The sequence below is a fragment of the Coenobita brevimanus genome, chromosome 1, assembly GCF_032717465.1.
Source record: "Coenobita brevimanus isolate Jiangsu-jjx chromosome 1, ASM3271746v2, whole genome shotgun sequence".
Classification (NCBI taxonomy): domain Eukaryota; kingdom Metazoa; phylum Arthropoda; class Malacostraca; order Decapoda; family Coenobitidae; genus Coenobita; species Coenobita brevimanus.
In genome coordinates this window covers 48,193,694-48,216,250 of record NC_136954.1, presented here as the reverse complement: position 1 = coordinate 48,216,250, position 22,557 = coordinate 48,193,694, and the positions used below count along the sequence as shown (strand labels likewise).

Sequence of the window (22,557 nt, the reverse complement as noted above, 5' to 3'; positions counted from 1 at the left end):
GGACTGTGAGGCGGAAACTGGCGTAGATAAGTGGAACAAAACAGATGATATGAGTAGAGGTTGGGAAATGGTAGGAAGAGCCAGAGAAGTATCAGGAAGAGATGCCAGGGTCGTCATCAGGGTCAAAACATCAGCAAAACCGGGGCAGGGGGAACCTGAGGCAATTTCCACAATCATAGATGGTAAGGAAAAGGCTCAACATAACTGTTGGCAAAGAAAGGATCGCGAGGGCGGAACCCGGAGTCTAGAGGCCCAGCAAACTATCCATGCAGGGACCAAGTTCCAAGTAAGCATTCCCTGCCCTACCCAAGAAGGGATAGCAACACAACGTGAGAGAGGAGAGTCTCTCAGAACAACGTTTGGCCAATGAACGAGAGTCCCACCACAAAGCAACAGCATCCACGGATCCGCAGCTGTAGCTCGTAGCAGTTCCGCCTACGCAGAGGTCCACATACCGGGATGGTGCCGAACCACCATGGTCCCCACAATTGGCCAGACCAACAGCACACAGGTACACCCTAATCCTTACTGCTGTAACATGCTAATGGCCTATGATGAAAATTTTGACGAATGCGGAAAATTCCACTCTATATAAAGCCGAAGATGGAATAGAGGGGATATGAGAAAAGGAAAGAAGCATCAGTATAAGAAAAGGGCCTTGCAAAATTAGTTGAGGCAGCGACGGGGACCTAAGGAGCGGGGAAAGGGCAGCATAGACTGGAGACGCATATGCGGCGTCCACCCAGCAACCCAACCTCTACACACTGTGGAGTCCATTAAGGTACCCTGCTATACTCCCCCACACATCGCCTCATTTGACGTCTCCGAAGTCACCCCCCACGACGACAACGATCAAGGAAATGGGGGGACAGCCATCAGTAGCTACAGGGAGGAGAAAACTTAGTAACCCAGATGACGGGAGAGTAATTCCTCCCTCTCCGCTCCCCCTCCCCCATCACCACCACCTGGTGCTGAGAGAGGAGGGACAAATATTTGAGTTTAAATATCGTAGAGACAGCCCTTTTGATGAGTCCATTTTATTGCCGCCAAAATTAAAAGTTCGCTTATCTTAATTAAATCACAAGGTTAATTTACTTGTCCCGCCCAGGACCACCCCAGTATTTTATTTTCTAATTTACCTTTAATTAGTGTTAGGTGGAGTGCTCCGCGGCATTCACTAACCTAATTTATTAACATTTTTCTATAAACTTCATGCTGATATGTTTTCATAAAATTTTTGCTACCTTCAGACGATTTTTTCAGCTCCGTAGAGACCTTCGAACTACAGGAGTCAGAAATTTCATTAACCTGCGACGTACAATAGTGTAGGTACAAAAACACCTGAGAAGCAAGAAATGGTTAATTCCTTCCTAAGAACACAAATATCACCTTTGTTTGACCACAGAGAAGAGATTAATTTCGTTCTTGATATAGCAGTACAGTTTTATCTAGTTTTTGTTGACTGTTTTGTTTTGTTTTTAAATTATTCTGCCATTTTTTAAGGAGGGGGGGGGACTATGCACGTGATATATATATATTTTTTTACTACGATTGTAGATACTGTACATTTAATTCTCCCCCCCCCTCTCTCTCTCTCTCTCTCTCTCTCTCTCTCTCTCTCTCCAACCATTACCTAATTTCATATACTGGTTCCATGGCAATGATTAATAGTATCTGATCCCTTCACTATGATTACATTTTGAATACTGTTTTTGCTACTTTCAGATAATGCTGGAGAGGGACGCCTTCACGTGGTGGCACCGATATAGCTAGGTGGCTTCGTTGCCTGATTATACAAACGTCCCTCAGTTCCCTCCCTATCTCCGGAAAGGCTGCAGGATTGGGACAACTTCAGCCTGCAGTAAACTGGGGTTCACATCAGAAGAACCTTGTGATATTGCTACTGTTACTACCACCACTACCACTACCACTACTACTACTACTAGTACCACAACCGGTGGTACTACTACTACTATTACTGCTACTACTACTACAACTACACACACCACCACTACCACCACCACCGGTGCTACTACTACTACTACTAGATGGTTTTATTCAGCCATACTTAATTTTCCCGACAAACCACACATCACAGATTAATCCTATGTTTGCTCCTGATGAGAATGAGAGGGACGGAAATAATCCATCTGTAATCAGTTGCCTGTTTGTGGATAAGACCATTATCAGTAGCTGTGTTTTCTCATCAGCATAATTCTCTCTCTCTCTCTCTCTCTCTCTCTCTCTCTCAATTTCTTCTGTTCTCCTTACCTCTCATCTGTTTCAGTGCATCCCTCTTCCTCTCATTTCCGTCTTATCTCCCACACCTGTCACAATCTTCTTCTCTTTCTTCCTTATCTGTTATCTTCATTATCGCAGTGTTCTCTTCCATCTCACATCTTCACCAAGGTCTCCTGCTAACTCTCCTTTCTTCCTTCCAGAATTACTGCTTCATCCTTGCCTTTCCTCATCTCTCCTCGTCTCTTCTCATCATCAAAGCCTCGCTCGTCCTTTCCTTTCCTCCTTATCTCTCATACATAACATCATTTCCTTGTTCCTCTCCTTCTTCCTTCTATGGCTACGTCTTTCATCACTGCCGTCCTCTACTCTCCTTCTCCCCGTTCCTCCATCATTTCCTTTCTCTTTTCTCCCCATCCCTCATCCTCACCATGGCATTCCTCTTCCTCTCCTTTTCTTCTTCGTTCTCACCTCTCTCTTCATTATCACTTCTACCTACACCACCGGCTTCCTCTCTCTCTCTCTCTCTCTCTCTCTCTCTCTCTCTCTCTCTCTCTCTCAAAACAGTTCTCGTCAGCTCATCTTTCTTGTACATCGATATCACTGTTTTCCTCTTTCTTTCTTTCTCTCCCTACATCATCTACCACCTACATAATCCATCTCCTCTTCTCTCACTACCTCCAGTCTTCATCTCCGTCTCCTTCTCTCACTATCTCCCACCTACATCCCTGCCATCTTCTCTCCACTTCCTATCTCTCCTCTTCAAACCCACCTTCCTCCCCTCCTTCGTTCTTCTATCCATCTCTTCCTTATGATCGTATCTCTCCTCTCCATTAAAAACCCTCTCCATCTCCTCGTCACCTCCTCGTTTATCCCTGTCATCCTCTTCATTCCCTTTTCTTCTGTCTCTATTACTATTTCCCTCCCTCTTTCTTCTCCTCCTCCTCTCCTTCTTTCTTCCTCCATCACTCCCATCCTTTCCTCCCAAACCACTTCCATCTTCCTATTCTTCCATGACCCCCTCTATATCGTCACCGTCTCTCTCCCCTTCTCTCGATTCCATCAAAGTCTTCTCTTTCTTCTCCATCACCACCTCCCCTACCTCTCCCTTTCCTCCATTACCTTTTCTTTCTTTCCTGAACAATTCCCATCTCTCCTAGTATTCCCTTCCCCCCCATCTCTCCCTCCCTCCAATACTCCGTCCAGTACTTTCTGTTTTCTTTATTCCTTCCATTCATACTTAAATTACTCCTTCTCTCCTTACCACCCTATCTCCTATCTCGACCAAAGCCTTCAATGTCTCTTCCTTCCCTCTCATACCACTCCCATCCCTTTTCTCCCTGTCCAGACACCTATTCTATCATCAGCTCTTTCTCCTCCTCCCCTTCCTCTCCCACACTCTCTCCCTCTTTCTCCTCCTTCCTTCTTTCCTTCATCTTTCTCATTTCCTTCCTTTCTCCTCATTTCTTTCCTCTTTCTCTTTGCCTCCCTCTCCCACCTTCATCACCCCCTCTTCCATCACAGCCTACCTGATCTCTCCCCACCCTACCCATCTCCTTAACTGACACTCCTCTTCTCCCTGGCTCCCATCTTCAAGACTTTCTCTCTCTCTCTCTCTCTCTCTTTTGCCTTCCTTTCTTCCTTTCCTTTTCCCATCCTGTCCTCCCTTTTCCTCCCCCTTCCCCCTTTTTTCCCCACTCCTTCCCTCCTTCTTGCTATTTTTCCATTCCAACCTCCCTCCCTCTTATTTCTCCCTTTCCGTCCCTCTTCCTCCGTCTTCCCTCTCCTTCTTCCTTCCTTTCCTCCTCCTCTCCTTCTGTTCCTACCTTTTCTCTATTATTCCTCCTTCTTCCTCCATCTTCCTCTCCTTCCCTTCCCTTCCCCTTCTCTCCTTTTCCTCCTACACCCTTTCCCATCATTTCCCAAATATCCTCCCTACCCACCTCACTAACTAACTCCAATCCCCACCTCAATTACCAGTAAGACAAGTGAATATTATGGGGTAATGGGCAAAAATGTTGCTAAGGAAGAGGTGTCAAGAGAGCCAAGCAAACGAGAATAGGATGCTGTTAAGATGATCGGACATTTCGTGACGCCTCCTCCTCAGCGATTTGTTTTGCATATCACATCTTTCCATCTTACATGTAACTGATGAACTGTAATTATTGACTAGAGTAGACATAAGCACAGGAGAATATCAGGTGTAGTGGTAGTAGTATTAGTAGTAGTATAGTAGTAGTAGTAGTATAGTAGTAGTAGTAGTAGTAGTAGTGGTAGTAGTAGTAGTAGTAGTAGTAGTAGTAGCAGTAGTAGTAGTAGTAGTAAAACAAGCACATTCTTCATTTATATCAAATCTAAATTTAAAATTCGTATAGTAAAACAGTAGTTCTAGTAACAATATATTTTTCATTTAAAAGTATTACAAAAAGTAGCCATAATTATTATTATTAATACTGTACCGCAGTATAAAAACTTCAACACCATGGCCACGCCACATCATTGTTGTCAGTGCTCCAGTAGGCAGCATAAGTGTATCAGGTGCTCATGTGCAACAAACAGGTCACCGTGTACATACTGTAGGATGGGACCTTTCTGTATGAATGTGTTAGGGAATCACAGCCCACCAGAAGCGGCACTTGACCGCTTCCTACATGGCAGGCGACAGACTGGTGACATGGAAATTGATAGGGCGGTCACTGACAATATGCACGATCACACGGACATGCGTGGTGGTGAAAGACCCCGTGGTGAAGCGAGGGATAGGGATGGACGCCAAGATGCGAGAGATATGGAAGCGCTGGGTGGTTAAATCACCATGGGGAAGTGAATAGTGGTGAAGTTAGGGGTGAGGAACATCATGAAGTTTATAATAGAAATGAAACTCACGATGAAGACCACCATAGAGGAGTGCATGAAAGAGTGAATCATCCAGGTATTATACATCCTCAGAATGATAGTGACACAAACAACGAGGAAGCAGAACAGCCTCAAAGGTCTGTGCGAGAAGGTCGTCCCACATACTGGATGGGCAAATCCCGAGAAAATGCAGTAACCTGGGTGAACACCACATATAATGAAATAGCTGGATGGTCCTCAAGTAACCTTTTTGAACCTCCCAAATGCAATGCTACAACTGACATGATCAAGGAAATCACTCGCCTGATAGCCAATTATAACAATAACTCACCCATTGCCTCATTCTCTCTTAAGGTCCTTGCACTAAAACCACATCTCTTCCTCAACAAGACCCGCCCAAGAGCTAGCACTGCAGAAAATATTAAGGCCATCCAAAGGCGGGTTGAAACATGGAAAAGAGGTGAAATCGACAACCTACTTGAGGAAGCAAGGGCCTTGCAGATAAGAATAAACAATCGAGGCAGAAGAAATCAGAATACCAACGATGTGGCAAGGATTTTTGGCAGCAAGATGAGACAGGGTAAGGTCTCGATGGCAACAAGATCCCTGTCAGATGAATCACCAAACGGAGTACTGAACCTGACAGAAGAAACAATGCAACAACTAAAAGAAAAACACCCGACTGCACGACAAGCAAGTGCCCAGTCAAAGCTTGATGGCAACTACACTCCTCGCAATCCCATCACATATGACAGGATAACTGGAGATATGGTGTGGAGGAAGGCAATGCACACACAGGGAGGGGCAGGACCGTCAGGCCTGGATGCAAAATCTTGGCGAGTAATCCTCAGTAACATCAAGTTTGGGGAGGCAGCAACAGACCTATGTAACACCATTGCCTCACTGGCGAGGAAGCTGGCTTCAAGTCAGTGAAGTAACATCGAAGCACTGACGGCTTGCAGACTAATCCCCCTTGATAAGAATCCTGGATACAGGCCCATCGGGGTGGGTGAAGTCTTAAGGCGGATTATAGGAAAATGCATCATGGAGGTGGTGAAAGATGATGTGAAGCAGGCAGTTGGCAACCTCCAAGTGTGTGAAGGCCAGCAGGCAGGAGGTGAGGCAGCAGTTCACTCCATGAGGGAAATATTTGGGGAAGAGGACTGTGAGGCAGTACTATTAGTTGATGCCTCAAATGCATTTAATTCCATCAACCGGGAGGCAATGCTGCACAATATCAAGGTTAAATGCCCAGCATTTGCCCAATATGTGGAAAACACCTACAAAGAACCAGCAGACCTCTACATTGTGGGTAAGACAGCTGCTCACGATGTCGGTGTAATCCAGTCCACAGAAGGAACAACCCAGGGGAACCCCGTTGCCATGGCTATGTACGCCCTGGCGATGACAGTGCTGCAACAACAGATCAAATACGAGGCCACCAATGTAAAACAGGTAGCCTATGCAGATGATCTCACGGGTGCTGGCAGGGTTGAGGATGTGAGGAAATGGTGGGACCTTGTAACATCTCATGGCCCTGAAATTGGTTACTACCCTAATGCAAGTAAGTCCATCTTGATCGTGAAACCAGCTTACTATCAAGATGCACAAGAAGCATTTAGAGGCACAAACGTGATAGTGACCAAGGAAGGTCAGAGGCATCTAGGGGCTGTGACTGGAACCAAGGAATTCAAAGACAAATATGTGAGTGATAAGGTAAAGACATGGGTAGAAGAAATTCATACACTATCCAGCCAAACAAAAACAGAACCCCATGCAGCATACAGTGCATTTACCTATGGTGTAAAGCACAAGTGGACCTTCGTGATGAGGACCATACCAGACATCGAGTTGCTGCTACAACCACTGGAGGATGCAATCAGGGATTCATTCCTCCCATCTCTAACCAATGGCCACATCCCCACACCAGAAGAGAGGGACCTTCTAGCACTACCACCCAGGATGGGAGGCCTTGGCATTATAAATCCAGTAGCCGTGGCAAGCTACGAACACAGAAATTCACTCAGGCTCACCGAATCCTTGTCACAGAAGATCTGCGCCCAGGTTGAGACGAGTGAAATCGACCACCAAAGGCAGAAAGACAAAGACACAGATAAGCAAGGAGCGTAAAGGAAGACAAAAAGACCAGCTGCAGCACATAATCGAACATCTAACACCAGACCAGTACAGAAGAGTTGAAATTGCACAGGAGGTTGGGGCATCGAACTGGCTCACAACCCTGCCTCTCAAGGCAAAAGGCTTCCACTTCAACAAACAAGAATTTATTGACACCATAGCCTTGAGATATGGGTGGCCAATAGAGAACCTACTTCAACACTGTGCCTGTGGCACTCCCTTTGATGCAAACCATGCAATGGTATGCAAGAAGGGAGGCTTTGTTTGCATCCGACACGATGAAGTACGCAACCTCACTGCCAAAATGCTGCAGGAAATATGCCATGATGTCACGACTGAGCCAGCACTGTTACCCCTAGACGGCGAGCACTTCACCCACAGAATAGAAAACACATCAAATGATGCAAGAGTGGATGTCAGTGCTCAAGGTTTCACGACACGTGGGCAGAGGACGTTCTTCGACATCAGGATATTCGATCTCATGGCAGCGTGTCATCGTGAACTCTCTCGAAGCTGCACACAAAAGGAATGAATAAGAAAAAAATAGAAATTATCAAGAAAGGATCCAACATGCAGACCACAGTCGATTCACTGCCCTTGTGTTCACAACATCAGGTGGGATGGGTCCAGAGGCAGTGAGATTCTACTCGAGACTGGCAGAGGTTCTTTCTGAGAAGAAACGTCAACCGCAGAGTTCTGTTATGGCCTGGATGAGATGTCGACTGTCATTCTCCCTCGTGAGGTCTGCTCTGCTATGTCTCAGGGGCACAAGATCATCAGCCCTCAGGCCTGTCTCTCTGGCGGGTATGGATTACGAAGCTACAGTGGTCGAGAGTCGCATAGACCAGCGACTCCAATAGTTTAATGTCTTTATTTACACTGTAATATCAATAAATATAAAATAAAATAATAATAGTAATAGTAGATGGTTGGTAACCACAGCCAAGGCGTGCTTGGGGCCAACGGATTGTAATATGAGGGTTGGTGTTAACCTTCACATTACAACTCCAAATGGTGAACTCTATTAGGAAGATTGGTTTTGATCTTCACAATATAATTCCCAATTGGATGGAGGTGATTGTTTAATAAATAAAAAAAAGTAGTAGTAGTAGTAGCAGTAGCAGCAGTAGTAGTAGTACAGGGTGGCTCATAAACTGCACTCACTAGAAACTCTTCTGATGGTATTTTGTGTGTTGTGGGGATGGCTCAGTCTGCTGGTGTGGGAGTGGGTGTGGCAGTGTAATAATTAATGAATGTATGATGCAGGATAGACACTGGTAACTAAGGATCAAGCACTACGATGTCTCCTGTGCATCTTGTGGGGTTACTGAACCAAAATGTGTTGATACTGAACAGATACCGTATACATAACTTAAAAGTAGGATTAATGATGCATAATAAATTCCTTGTGAACAGGAGTTACAAAAGGTTTAATAAGTAAAGGGAATCGCTTAGGGAGGGGAGTTATGAAACGTGTAAGATGTATATAGAATAAATCGCATAAGAAGAGCCGTTAAGATAGGCGCAAGATGTATATAAAATAAATTGCTCAGGGAGTTACGAAAGATGTAAGATGCAAACTATATCGCTTACGAAGAGGAGTTACGAAAGGGAGAGGTGTTACGATGGATTTATGATGCAAAATAAATCGATTAGGGAGAGAACGTATGAAAAGTGTAAGATGTGAATAAATTGCTTAGATAAAGAGGCTATGGAAGGTGTAAAATATAACATAAATCGCTTGGGAAAAGGAGTTCAGAAAATACTTAGCAAAAGACAATACAAGTGTCGTAGGAAAGGTCCAATTTCCACCTCTAAGTAGCAGAAATGGTTGGCTGTGTGACTCGAAGAAAACGGGATTTGGGTAAAGAGGGGGACTCGGGTAAAGTGATAAGAGATACGTGTTTATCATATACCACTTTACTGGTCTCAAAACATGTAATGATATTTACTGTAACAACTTTGTACTATGTATGTATCACAGTATGTCTTTGTTCATTAATGATAATTACTGTAACAACTTTATACTATGTATGTATCACAGTATGTCTTTGTTCATTATTGTGCTTTTAATGATAATTACTTCTATACCTTCTATGCCCTATGATACCGACTATTTTTTTTTTCTTTGCTCTCACGCACCCTTCCCTGCTTGGGCTTCAGGGTCAGTGTTCCCCACAGTGCTGAGGCTTGTACTGAATGGTAAAGAATCTAAATATAAAATAATAAAGGCAGGAGGTGATAAATGAAAAGGGTATGTGATAAATAATAAGGGTAGAGGTCTTGGGTAAAGTGATGATAGGCAGGAGTGAGGTGATAAATGACATAAGAGGCAAGAGTGAGATGATAAAAGATATGAGGCAGGAATGAGGTGATAAACGATATACTGTAAAAGGCAGGGGTGAGGTGAAAATAATAAGGGTGAAGGGATTTAGGTAAGGAGATCAGAGGCAGGACTGAGGTGATTAATGATATAAGGCAGGAGTGAGGTGATAAATGATAGAAGAGGCAGGAGTGAGGTGATAAATGATTTAAGAGGCAGGAGTGAGGTGATGATATAAGAGGCAGGAGTGAGGTGATAAATGATATAAGAGGCAGGAGTGAGGTGATAAATGATATAAGAGGCAGGAGTGAGGTGATAAATGATATAAAGAGGCAGGAGTGAGGTGATAAATGATATAAGAGGCAGGAGTGAAGTGATAAATGATTTAAAGAGGCAGGAATGAGGTGATAAATGATATAAAGAGGCAGGAGTGAGGTGATAAATGATATAAAGAGGCAGGAGTGAGGTGATAAATGATATAAGAGGCAGAAGTGAGGTGATAAATGATGAGGGTAGATGAGAGTAGATGGAGAAACAGGTGAGACAGTCCTTCCAAGAAAATTAAACAAAAACAATACAAAAAAGAGAGCCAAATTCAAGATCCGTTCATTTCGAGATTCCTGGACACACTGCGTTTGAAAGACTGGAGATCATAATACGAAATACAGACAGAGGGAGACAGTTCCAGAGGTGACCTGTTGCATAAATGATGGACTGGGAGTAACGGATAACTCTTGCGTTAAAGAGTTGGAAAGAAAAGGGATGAGAGTTTGTTGCTAGACGGGTTTTACGCGCCCGTCGTAGAGGTGGAGGGATGCAAGCAGACAGTTCAGAGGAGCAGTGATCATTGAAGTAGCGACAGAAAAGAGATAAAGTTGCAACAGTATGGCGAAGAGACAGAGGCTGAATGGAGCCAGTAAGAGGAGGAGAGTTAATGAGACAAAATGCCCTTGACTCCACTCTATTGAGAAGAACTGTATGTGGGGAACCTCCCCACAATGAGACATGTGCTCTAAACAAGGGCAAATAAAACCCGTGGATAAAGTCAACAACTGTGCAGGGGTAAAGAAGGTACAAAGTCGGCTTAGCACACCTAATCTCTTGGAAGCAGATTTTACACGAGATGTAATATGATCTTTCCAATTTAAGGCCCGGGTGAATGAAACCCCAAGCATGTTCAAGGATGATGCAGGATTGAGCTGGATATTATTAAACATTAGTGGGTACTCCTGTGGAAGATTTTGTCAGGTTGATAGGTGTAAGAACTGAGTCTTTGATGCATTAAAAACAACAACATTATTTTTACCCCAGTCAGAGATACGAGCCAGGTCAGACTTTATGTGTGCCACAGCCTCATCCTTTGTTTGTTTGAAGCATCTGTTGAGTTGGTCGCTGCGGGAACCAAATGGAAAGGTGAAGGGTGGAATCATTAGCGTACGATGGATAAGGTTAGATGTACAGCTTAAAACGTCATAGATGAATAAAAGGAAGAGAGATGGTGATAGGACAGAGCCCTGAGGAACACCACTGTTGATAGATCTAGAAGAACGATGGCCATCTACAACAGCGGCTATAGAACGACCAGAAAGGATGCTATAGATGATGGCACAGATAGAAGGATAGAAACCGTAAGAGGGCAGTTTGGAAATTAAAGATTTATGCAAGACTCGATCGAAAGCTTTTGAGATGTCAAGTGCAATGGCAAAGCTTTCGCCAAAGTCCCGAAAGGAGGATGACGAAGACTCTGAAAGGTAGGTGAGAAGATCGCCAGTGAAGAGTCCCTGACGGAACACTTACTGACGATCAGAAAGAAAGTTGTGATATGAAAGATGCTTTAAAACTTTTCTGTTAAGAACTGACCCGAAAACTTTTGAAACACAGGACGTTAAAGCAACTGGACGATAGTCAGAGAGTTGGGAATGGTCACCCTTCTTTGGGATTGCCTGACTGTGAGCAAACTTCTAGCAAGAAGGAAAAGTACAAGTTGATAGACAAAGAGGAAAGAGTTTATCTAGGCAGGGTGTAAGCACAGAACCACAGTCCTTGAGGGCAACGGGAGGTACTCCATCAGGTGATAAATGATTAGGGAACAATAAAAGGGGAGTCAATAGATAAACAGATGGATTTACATCTATCAAGTACAGAAGAGTCATTAAGGAGTATGAGAAAAGAGAAGAGGGGGAAGATATAGGGAAGTTGCAGTGGTGAGGGTGGCGTCATGAATGCAAATAAAAAGGTCATGAGACTGATGTAAATTTTTTCCCTGACCACAAACCTCAACAGTCTACGTTATATCTAAGTCCCCAGTAGCACAGCTGAAGAGGGACAAAGAGCAAACAAAGCAAGAGAAGCATGGGATAATAAAGGACAAGCTGGGGTGACGAGATGAGAAGCTGTCCTCACGACGGGATATACGAATAACGGAGGTAGTGTGACGTGTGAAGGAAGATAGGAATGTAAGGATGGGTGGTGGGTGGGAGTCAGATTGGGAGAGGGTGGGTGTGATGGTACTCACAAGGCCGGACATAAGGTAGTGGTAGTTGCGTCGACCCATATGCACGTCCCTTACATGGCCAATGATATGACTCTTAGCCATCTCCGTGCTGCAGTCCAACACTACGTACTTTTGGGTCCACCTGAAAGAAGACAATAAAAAAGAATTACAAGTCAATAGATGCACATTAATGGGTTTGACTACTGAAATACAAGTTAATAAATAGAGTTAATAATAATGTGCTCAGCTACTGAAAGATTTACAATATACACACATTAATGTCCTCGGCTATTGCTTGTTTATGTAAACAATGGATACAAAAATATTTAATTCTTTCTAATATAACGAGGAAGAGCAATGATTTTGAAAAACCAGCAATGAAGTCTTAGGAGCCAAGCAATCTTTCCAGAATATTATGCAGAGTTCCGCATTTCTTCGATTCTCCAGTTGAGCGATAGGTCTGTCCATAAGTGTGACTTTTCACTATATTCACTTATAACATAAGGGACACTCGTCCCACAACTTTCTTGTACTTCAAAACCTGTATATCCATTTATCGCATGTAAATCTGATACATATTTACTTTTCACATCAGGGTCAAAGTTTGGCATTATACCCTTTTCAATCTCCCTGGGGGAAGAGGAAGGGGGAAGGAACAGTTTCTCAGTATCTCTGCTTGTCTTTAAGAGGCGACTAAAAGGGGCCTTTTTGTCTCCAGTCTCTCTCTCCTTACTGTCCTCCTCTTCTGTCCTACCTCTCCGCTTGATTTTTCTGTGTTTCTCCCTGCCCTAATTTTCCATCTTCTATCGGGTTACACATCTGACTTAATGACATGAATAGCATAACTTCTTCCCTTTCTGGGTCAAGCCTTTTAGCAAACTCACTTATCAAGCCACGTCTACACCAGGACCACATCATCGCCGACGCCACTTCAACGCCGACGCCACTTTAATGTCGACGCCACCTCAATGCCAACACCACTTCAACGTTGACACCACTTCAGAACCAAAACCACTTCTACATCTCCTTCCCCATTTCTACTCCAATGCTAGTCATATACTGTATATTTGCTCTGAATTAGTGTCATATGGTCTTTGAAACCTGGCGCTAAAAATACGTTCAATTCAGTCTTTTTCAAACCTATTTCTATGATCTTAAACAAAAATGTTCCAGTGACCGACTTCCTTCGAATACATTTTGTAGATGTGCAGAATGTTCATAATATTTTTACAAAACAATAATAATAATAATAATAATAATAATAATTAAATAATAATAATAATAATGAACACCATGAAAAGGCTTTGCTTTACAAGAAATACTTGAAAATCAGAATTAAGTTCTATTAATTTTCAGGTGTTCGATGACACAGCGTTTAAAAGACTAAATCACACGGAGATGGAACGAGACTGAGGAAAACCGACCAAGAGCTTATCTGCTGCATTTTTGAAGGACTGTGAGAATCGGTTAACTCTTCCATCAGAGAACTGGCAGAAAAGGGATTACAATGATAAGGATATAAACTACTGAATATTTTTTGTTTATTAATATAACGTTTAAACATTTTCAAGACGATATGCTTTATATTTTGAGCTACCTAAATATTACGATTTATGAAAACAATAAGCTAAGCACTTAACTCCCTCAGCATGAACACCTTTTTTCTAATTCTATTCTTACCGCTGACATATTAACTGATTCAACAATGGGTGATTACAATTGGCAGTACAGGGGTTAACCACTTCAGTCTGATGACATATTTTGTATTCTGTTCATACAAAATTCAGATGGTGCTGGAAAAAGACGCCTTCAGGTGGTGGCACTGTATAACCAGGTGGCTTTCACTGCCCTGTTATACAAGCGTCCCTTAATTACCCCCCTATCCCCTGAAAGGAGGACGGTGTGCTGCAGGAGAGAAGATTCAGCCTGCAGTCAACTAGGTTCGTGTTTCAAATCAACCCGGAGCTACCACTTCCACCACCAACAGCACCTCTACTACTACTACTACTATTGCTACTCCTCCTCCTCCTCCTCCTCCTCCTCCTACTACTACTACTAGTGCTGTTACTACTACTACTACTACTACTACTGCTACTACTACTACTACTACTACTACCTTCAGTTGATTTTATTTCAACTCTGGAAAGATGTCATTCATCTTTCCTGATAGAGATAATGGTAAATCCACCTTGGGCGTGGGCCTGTTGTGAAGGGGGTATGGGAAGAGTTCGCATAAAACCACTCTGTCTCCAACAAGAAGAAACTGCAGAGACTTTCCAGTGTCGTTACTTGAGCCCTGTGTCTCAGCAGGACGCTACATGCAACCGCACGCAAGCACACAACTTCACATACAAACTAGAAAAGAGCACGCACACAGACACACACAGACACACACACACACACACACACACACACACACACACACACACACACACACACACACACGAAGTGGCATTCATATGTAGATGGTTCGCCTTGCCTTCCGGGCCAGTCGAAAACAACCTTGCTTTCCCGGAATTTTCTCCGCCTTATCTTCCTCGCGTCGATCCAGCCTGTTGACTTTCTCGTATATATCGTCAGTTTTCTCTTACGTGGACCTCTGTCTGTCTGTCTGTCTGTCTGTCTGTCTCTCTCTCTCTCTCTCTCTCTCTCTCTCTCTCCGATTATCAACCCCTTCAGAACGAGTCAGAGTCGGTCCTTCCTTCCCGCACAAGATAATAAAACCAAAGCAAAAATACGGGTTAAAACAGAGGCCTGGAAACGTGAGTAGTTATGGGCAGCATATCGTTGTGTGTGTGTGGGGGGGGGGGTCTCCTAATGTTGCTACAGCCCTCTGATCTGACTTTACAATAATACGCACCGTATTCCAAGTGGTACGTGACATTACCTTTCTATAAGAGATTTATTATGCACACTAGACATTACCTTTCTCAATCATATTCACATCACTATCATCCACACACACACACACACACACACACACAAATATTATATATATATATTATAGATAGATTAGATTGATAGATAGACAGGTAGATAGATAGATAGATAGATAGATAGATAGATAGATAGACAGACAGACAGACAGATAGATAGATAAAGATATAATTATATATAATTACATACATATATAGATAGACATAGACAGACAGATATAGATATAGAAATACATAGATATAATTATATATATATATATATATATATATATATATATATATATATATATATATATATATATATATATATATATACGAAGACTCATTTTGTCTGTCCTTGCTGCTACCAGATTATTTTATCCAACTTAGGCCAACACCCCAGCAGTGGTGTTATTGAAGGTGTTATTTAACCCATCCAACTTAGGCCAACACCCCAGCAGTGGTGTTATTGAAGGTGTTATTTAACCCATCCAACTTAGGCCAACACCCCAGCAGTGGTGTTATTGAAGGTGTTATTTAACCCATCCAACTTAGGCCAACACCCCAGCAGTGGTGTTATTGAAGGTGTTATTTAACCCATCCAACTTAGGCCAACACCCCAGCAGTGGTGTTATTGAAGGTGTTATTTAACCCATCCAACTTAGGCCAACACCCCAGCAGTGGTGTTATTGAAGGTGTTATTTAACCCATCCAACTTAGGCCAACACCCCAGCAGTGGTGTTATTGAAGGTGTTATTTAACCCATCCAACTTAGGCCAACACCCCAGCAGTGGTGTTATTGAAGGTGTTATTTAACCCATCCAACTTAGGCCAACACCCCAGCAGTGGTGTTATTGAGGGTGTTATTTAACCCATCCAGCTAACAAAGCCTCTTCTGAGCTAAGTTAAATGGCCAAGTAACAGCCAGAATAAACAAAACCAGTGACGGGAGTGAAGGCGTTAACCCAGATCCCTGTAACCTCGTGTGTGTCGTGGATTTCCCTGAGCTAAATAAATAAAAACCTTTTGACGTCAGCAGGGGTAATATAAAAGGTTTGTTTTGCACAGCCAGTGTCAAAAATATCTAAAAACACTGTTGCATGAGATCTGCCAGGCGGTGAATTCACTTATGCAATACAATAAATCGATACACACTACATACCAGATTTATTCATCTTAGTAAAGCCGTAGTGAGGAGGTTTAAATAGGCTACATGCCATACCAAGAGTTCGAAAGATTATTCCATGCACAAGAAAACCGGTCTAGAATTAGCAAGACTTCAGAGCTTATTATTATTATCATTATTATTATTATTATTATTATTATTACTACTACTACTATCATAAGTATTATTACTATTATTATTATTATTATTATTATTATTATTATTATTATTACTATTAATTATTATTATTATTATTATTATTATTATTAGTTGTTCTTGTTAGGTTTCATAGTTGTTGTTATTGTTGTTGTTGTTGTTTTCATTGTAACTGTTACTGTTGTAGTTGTCGATGTTGCTGCTGCTGCTGCTGCTGTTGTTGTGGCACCAGGTTCATCCGAAATGTGAACCCAGTGGACTGCAGGCTGTTGTCCCCTCATCTTCAGTCCACCATCTTTTTCTGAGGGGACAGGGAAGGAGACGAAGTACGTTTACGAAACCAGGAAGTTGAGCCGCTCGGGTATGTCAGTGCCACCACATGAAGGCAGCTCTCTCCAGTACCAGAGGAAATTATTGCAAGAGCTATATATATCCCCACATGACCTGTGTAAATTAATCAGTTCTCCCCCACCAAAAAAAAAAAAAAAATCAAAACCTTCAACTACGATGACGTCAGTTTTACAGTATATTATCTACCAGTTTTATTCAGCCCTTAATAATGAAGGTGTTAATCAAAGCTGTTCATTAAGGATATGTCTAATTCCTCCAGTTTAAAAGTATCTCTAAGTCGAATAAAATCTGCTGAGAGTAGGCAAAATAAGGTACAGAAAGACGTTACTGGAGTTTTTTTTGTGTCCGATCCTCAGCACAGATATCCCAGTCCATTCACCAAAGCCGTACAGTCTTCACTACTAAGGTGCTAACACCCTCCATCCATACTGAACACTTGCCACCATGCCTCATTCAGGACTGATGTGATGGTATTATTATTATTATTATTATTATTATTATTATTATTATTATTATTTTGTCGGTGGGTTATGTGTCCAGTTTCAGTTTGTCTTAAAGAACTTTTTGTCGAACTGTTCCCATCCCTAACCTGGAATCGATCATGCGGCTTGACAGACACCAGCCTACTTCCCCTACCACTCAACCACCACTTGTCCTCAGACTAAACAGACTCACTACAGTGGAGAAGTAAAAGTGTTTGTATTTACCAAACTGTTTTACTGAAAATTAGGGAATATTTAACACAAACATTTTAAGATTTATACCCACATTCGAAAAGTTGTTTACTGGGAAGCTAAAACAGCTTCGACCCGACTTGCACCCTCTCCTGATAAGACGAGAGACGAACAAACAGTATGTGTGTATATACAGCAATGATACTAGGGAAGCGGCAGGAGTGGGTCTCTCTCTCTCTCTCTCTCTCTCTCTCTCTCTCTCTCTCTCTCTCTCTCTCCATTTTCTGTCTTGTACCTCTCATCTCTTCAATACATTCCCATTATCGCTTCCCTCCTCTTCCTATATTCACTGTTCCCTACATTACCCTCATTTTTCTTCTCCCCTTTCTTTTTTCTGCTCTCTCGTTTCCCTTTCCAGTTCCTGCCTTGTTTCTCTAATTTACTTAATTTATTCTTCTTTATTGTTTCCTTCTCCTTCCATTCACTGTTCCTTCAATTTCCCTCATATTTCTTTTCTCCGTATTGCTGTGTTTCTTTTTCCAGTTCATTCCGTGGCCTGTTTTTCATCCTTCCCATATATTCTCCCTTCGTGTCCTTCCTCTTTCCTCCTCCATTATCACTGATGTCTGCGTCCTTAGTTTTTCTTTTTCCCTTTTTACACACAATTTCTTGAACTATGGAGGGGTATTTCACAGATGAAGGAAAGGAAGCCTGTGTACACACACACACACACACACACACACACACACACACACACACACAGGAGAGAGAGAGAAAGAGAGAGAGAAAGAGAGAGAGAGAGAGAGACAGAGACAGAGAGACAGACAGACAGACAGACAGACAGAGACAGACAGACAGACAGACAGACAGACAGACAGACAGAGACAGACGGATAGACAGACAGGCAGACAGGGGAGGGGCGGAAGGAGGCTCATAGAACTGAATCAAAACATAAAAAAATACAATACAGCACCACACAGCAAGCAGGACACTCAAGCGTACTGTCCCTCTGGCCAGGACAATACACATACACTGGGGACGAGTGTAGAGGACGTTGCTGGGCCATTCTGTGTTGCATACACGGCCAAACAAAAGCTACATAACGCCAGGTGCAAACTTTAAATGCCTTCATTGCTTAAAGTGAGGAAGGAAGGGAGGAAGCCGGTGAGAGAGAGAGAGAGAGAGAGACTGCACCATACCGCTTGTCATAATTAAAGTTCGGTTTGTGGATAACAACTGTTTTCCCTACTGCGGCAAAATTCTTACCGCCCCTGTCAACACCAAGACAGTCTTCTCAACAACACCATTAAAGTGCGCTCTGTGAGCACGTGACGAGCGAACGAGCGTTTGTACATACACCTATCATCATAATTTCATCTTGGTGTAAACTTTCAACATTACTGGTGAGGTAGCTGAACAATTAACAGATGAATAATTGAGCTAAAATAATTACTCTCTCTCTCTCTCTCTCTCTCTCTCTCTCTCTCTCTCTCACACACACACACACACACACACACAGACACACACACACACACACACACACACACAGACGGACTCACGCGTGATGAAAATCATACTGCCATCAAGTAGTTTGTTTGGGAATGTGGTGGTCATGTTACGTTGGACTGTCCTCAAAAATAAAATAATGGTCAAACCCTTGGCTGGCCGTCTACCTTTTCATCAACTTTGGTTAAAATTGAATCAATGCTGCAGGGGAATACTTGCACACCACTTGTAAACCTGGTCATTTCATCACAGAGGAAGTTTCCAAATCAGTCAGTGATAGAGTTCCGTAGTGAAAAATGTGTTAGCATCTACGAAGCCACTGGACTGAAAGAGGTCAAAGAAATGCCATATATAAGTAACAATCTTGTATGGATGCACCTAACAGTCTAACAGTCCATCCAACCAGGTAACCATCCACTCACATGTTGTTGTTTCCCAGAACCTTAGGATGACCTTAGTTACAACTAGTGCTTAAAAATTCGTCCTTCCATCCAGGTGGCCATCAAGCTACCTGTTGCTTTTCTTGCCCCATGTATAAATGGTAGTACTGTAACAATGCACCCAACATTGCATCCAATCACCCATCCATCCAGCTACAACTCATCTGATGTTGCTTTCTAAGGTCCTAAAGAGGGCCATCACACATAGCTGTGAAAATAGCACTCTATCTATCCATGCACCCAGTTACCCATTCACTTACCTGCTGTTGCTTTTCAAGGTGATAAAGAAGACCAACACATATAGCTATAAAATAACACCCTACCCAAGCACGCATCCAGGTAACCATCCACTCACCTGCTGCTGCTTTCCAGGGTCCTAAGGAAGGCCAGGGCATCATGGGCCGACTCGACACGCCTCACCACCCGAATCTCAAAGGACGCTTGGGCTGGTCGGAGGGACTGGTAAATCTTCTGGAGTCGTAGGAGGCCTGGATGAGAGAAAAAAGAAAGAGAGTTGAGTCAGCAAGTTCTGAAGCCGGGATAAAAAGAAGGTACAGTTGGCAGGCAACATACGAAGATGGTACAGCACCGGTGTGTAGCAGAGGTATACTTGACAACCTTGACAATCACATTTTTTATTGGCACTGACATGGATGAATGGAGGTGTTAAATGTTAGATCAAATGACCAAGTGACTATGGTGCATGAACGTCGGAAACTGTAGGTAGACCTTCACTTCACACAGACACTGTCCCAGGTTCATGTGCTGCCAACTGTGCACACAGTCTGAAGTCACATGTCACAGAAGAGGATGATGCTCTGGTGGGAATAAGTTCCAAAGATAGGAATTACACACACACACACACACACACACACACACACACACACACACACACACACACACGCACGCACGCACGCACGCACGCACGCACGCACGCACCCACACCCACACCCACACCCACACACACACACACACACACTCGTCTCAAAATATAACGTGGGATCTTGCTTGGTGAGTCGCGGGTGTATTCCGAGCACCAAACAACACTTATAAAACTGTACTATGATATTAAAACCGAATTTTCTCCTCCATTCAAGTCTCTTAAGCCAGAAAAAGTCGTCTTGAGACAGCAAAACTTTAATATGATGTCACCATACTGAAGAGATATTTTAGGACTAAATGTAACTCCTCTAAAAAAGTCTCTCCCGAGTGGGACAAGGAAGCGACTGACTTTAAACACGTGTAAAGCTGAGGAGGAGCTGCTGAGGATAATGATGAAAATTCCCAGGAACTCAGTTGCTTAAGTGCACCGTTGTGGCGGGTATGATAAGTGAGGAAATCATAACAGCAATAATACGTCTAGTGATAAAGAGTTGTGAGGGCAGCTGTAATGTTCAGTCATAAGAGCTGACGCAGTTTCAGGAGCCATAATAACAAGGAAGCATATGCAGCAGTAAAGCCGAAAGTGGTGCTAAAGACGAGGCACAGTCAACATACACACCAACAACACAATCAAAGTTTAAAAGAGGGTGAGTCACACACTTTTAAAAACTCCCGTACATCTTTAAGATTTAGTTCTTCAACACATCATCATCACAACGAAATATAGGCATAGGTGAAATATTAATACTCCACTTTCTTACACCTTCAAGTTACAGAAAAATAGAAGTCTTTAAGTAGTGAACAAATAAGTACGGCCAGCACAACAACACTCTGCGACGGGTATGAATTGGTGTGTTGTGTCTGTGCGTGTGTGAATATGCGTATATATCTATCTACCGTATCTATCTGTATAGACCACTTTAGTTAACCCCACTCTGAATAAAATTTCTGGTGATTGCAAAACTAAAGACGTCATTATCTTCCAATTAAATATGCATACTGGTGATTGCAAAAATAAATAATGCCGCCCCTTCACTTATCTCTCCTCTGAAACAAAAAAATATTGGTTGTAACAGGAAAAAAAAATCATCATCGTTCTTGAGAGGCGAAACTCAAAGCTAGTAAGCTGTCTCCAGTCTCTCAGATCGTATGTTTTGCTACTTACGAGATTGGGACGAGATGATGTGAAAAAAGGAGGGGCCAGGAAGGAAGGAGGAAGATATGAGAATTGGGAAGACACACATGGATACAGAACTCTCTCTCTCTCTCTCTCTCTCTCCCTCTCTCAAATGATCACTATCGCCCTTTCCTCCGCTAGCAACTTGTGTCTAGCAAGAGAGCAAGTTTCTACTAGAGAAATGAGAAATAAAAAAGATGGACAATACCCTTCTGTTAAAGGCAACAAACCAGAGAGGAGAGAATGAAATGGAAGGAGACAGGGCGAAGAAAGAAGATGGGGAAAATAAAAGGAGGAGGAGGAGGAGGATTGTACGAGGAATTGGGATGGACAAAGCGAGAAAATACGGGGTTTTTAAATAAGAGTGGAAGGGAAAGTAATGAGAAAATGGAGGAGAGGAGATACTGAAAGGAAGGAAACCAGGGAAAGAGGGAAGGAAAGAGGAAAACATGGGTTACTGAAGGAATAGGAAAGTGTGGGAAGGGAAGTGAAGAGGTAGAAGGTTAGAAAGAAAGAAGGACTGAAGGAAACAAGGATTATCCAAGGCTGGTGAAAGAAGGGGAAGGAAAGAGAATGGTTAGAGAGGTGGCGAAAAAGATGGAAGAGGGGCACAAAGGAAGCGTGACACCAGAAATGGAGGGAAGGAAGATGGGAGAGGTTGACACAAAGGAAGACAAGTTTACTGTTAAGGGAAGGAAGGAAGAACAAAGGAAGAGAAAGAAGTAGTAAAATGAGTGGAGAAAAAAATAAAAACTTAGATCGAGGGAGAGACGGAGGGAAGGAAGGCAGGAGTGAGGAAGGTCTGGAGGTGAGAAAAGGGCACCATGAAAAAAGAAAGTTGTGACAAATGACAGGGACGACAAAGGTGAATAGAAGTGATATAAAAAATGATAAGATTTAGCAATGGAAACGAGAAAAGGATGTAAAAAATAAGAGATGATGACAAGGAAGCCAGAAAGTAACGCCGTATTTAACAGAGGAAGTGTATGATGCAAAAGGAAAGAGAAAAAGGAAAAGAACATACGATAAGAAAAAGAAAAACATGGATATACTAGATAAAACACCGAGCAATGAAAGTGTGTGTGTGTGTGTGTGTGTGTGGCTAATAATCTCACTCACTGTTGGGACAACTGTAGTTTTTTGTTCTATTCAACGCAAAACACATTTTTATTTTCTCCTCAGCTAAGAGTGAATCTAAGGATCCTGAGTGTTAATACTATCAGTATTAACCCCCTTTAGTCAGT

General features: G+C 42.7%; 1 protein-coding gene across 1 annotated transcript in view; it reads right to left on the bottom strand.

Annotated features, from left to right (window-relative positions):
• Positions 1 to 22,557, bottom strand: part of LOC145396489 (glutamate receptor 1-like) — a 584,166-nt gene that overhangs the window by 128,237 nt on the left and 433,372 nt on the right. The window contains exons 6-7 of the mRNA XM_080269888.1: positions 19,610 to 19,742; positions 12,069 to 12,189 (exon numbers count right to left, since the gene is read on the bottom strand). Coding sequence (XP_080126014.1) covers positions 12,069 to 12,189; positions 19,610 to 19,742 — 254 coding nt within the window. The remainder of the gene's footprint in view (positions 1 to 12,068; positions 12,190 to 19,609; positions 19,743 to 22,557) is intronic.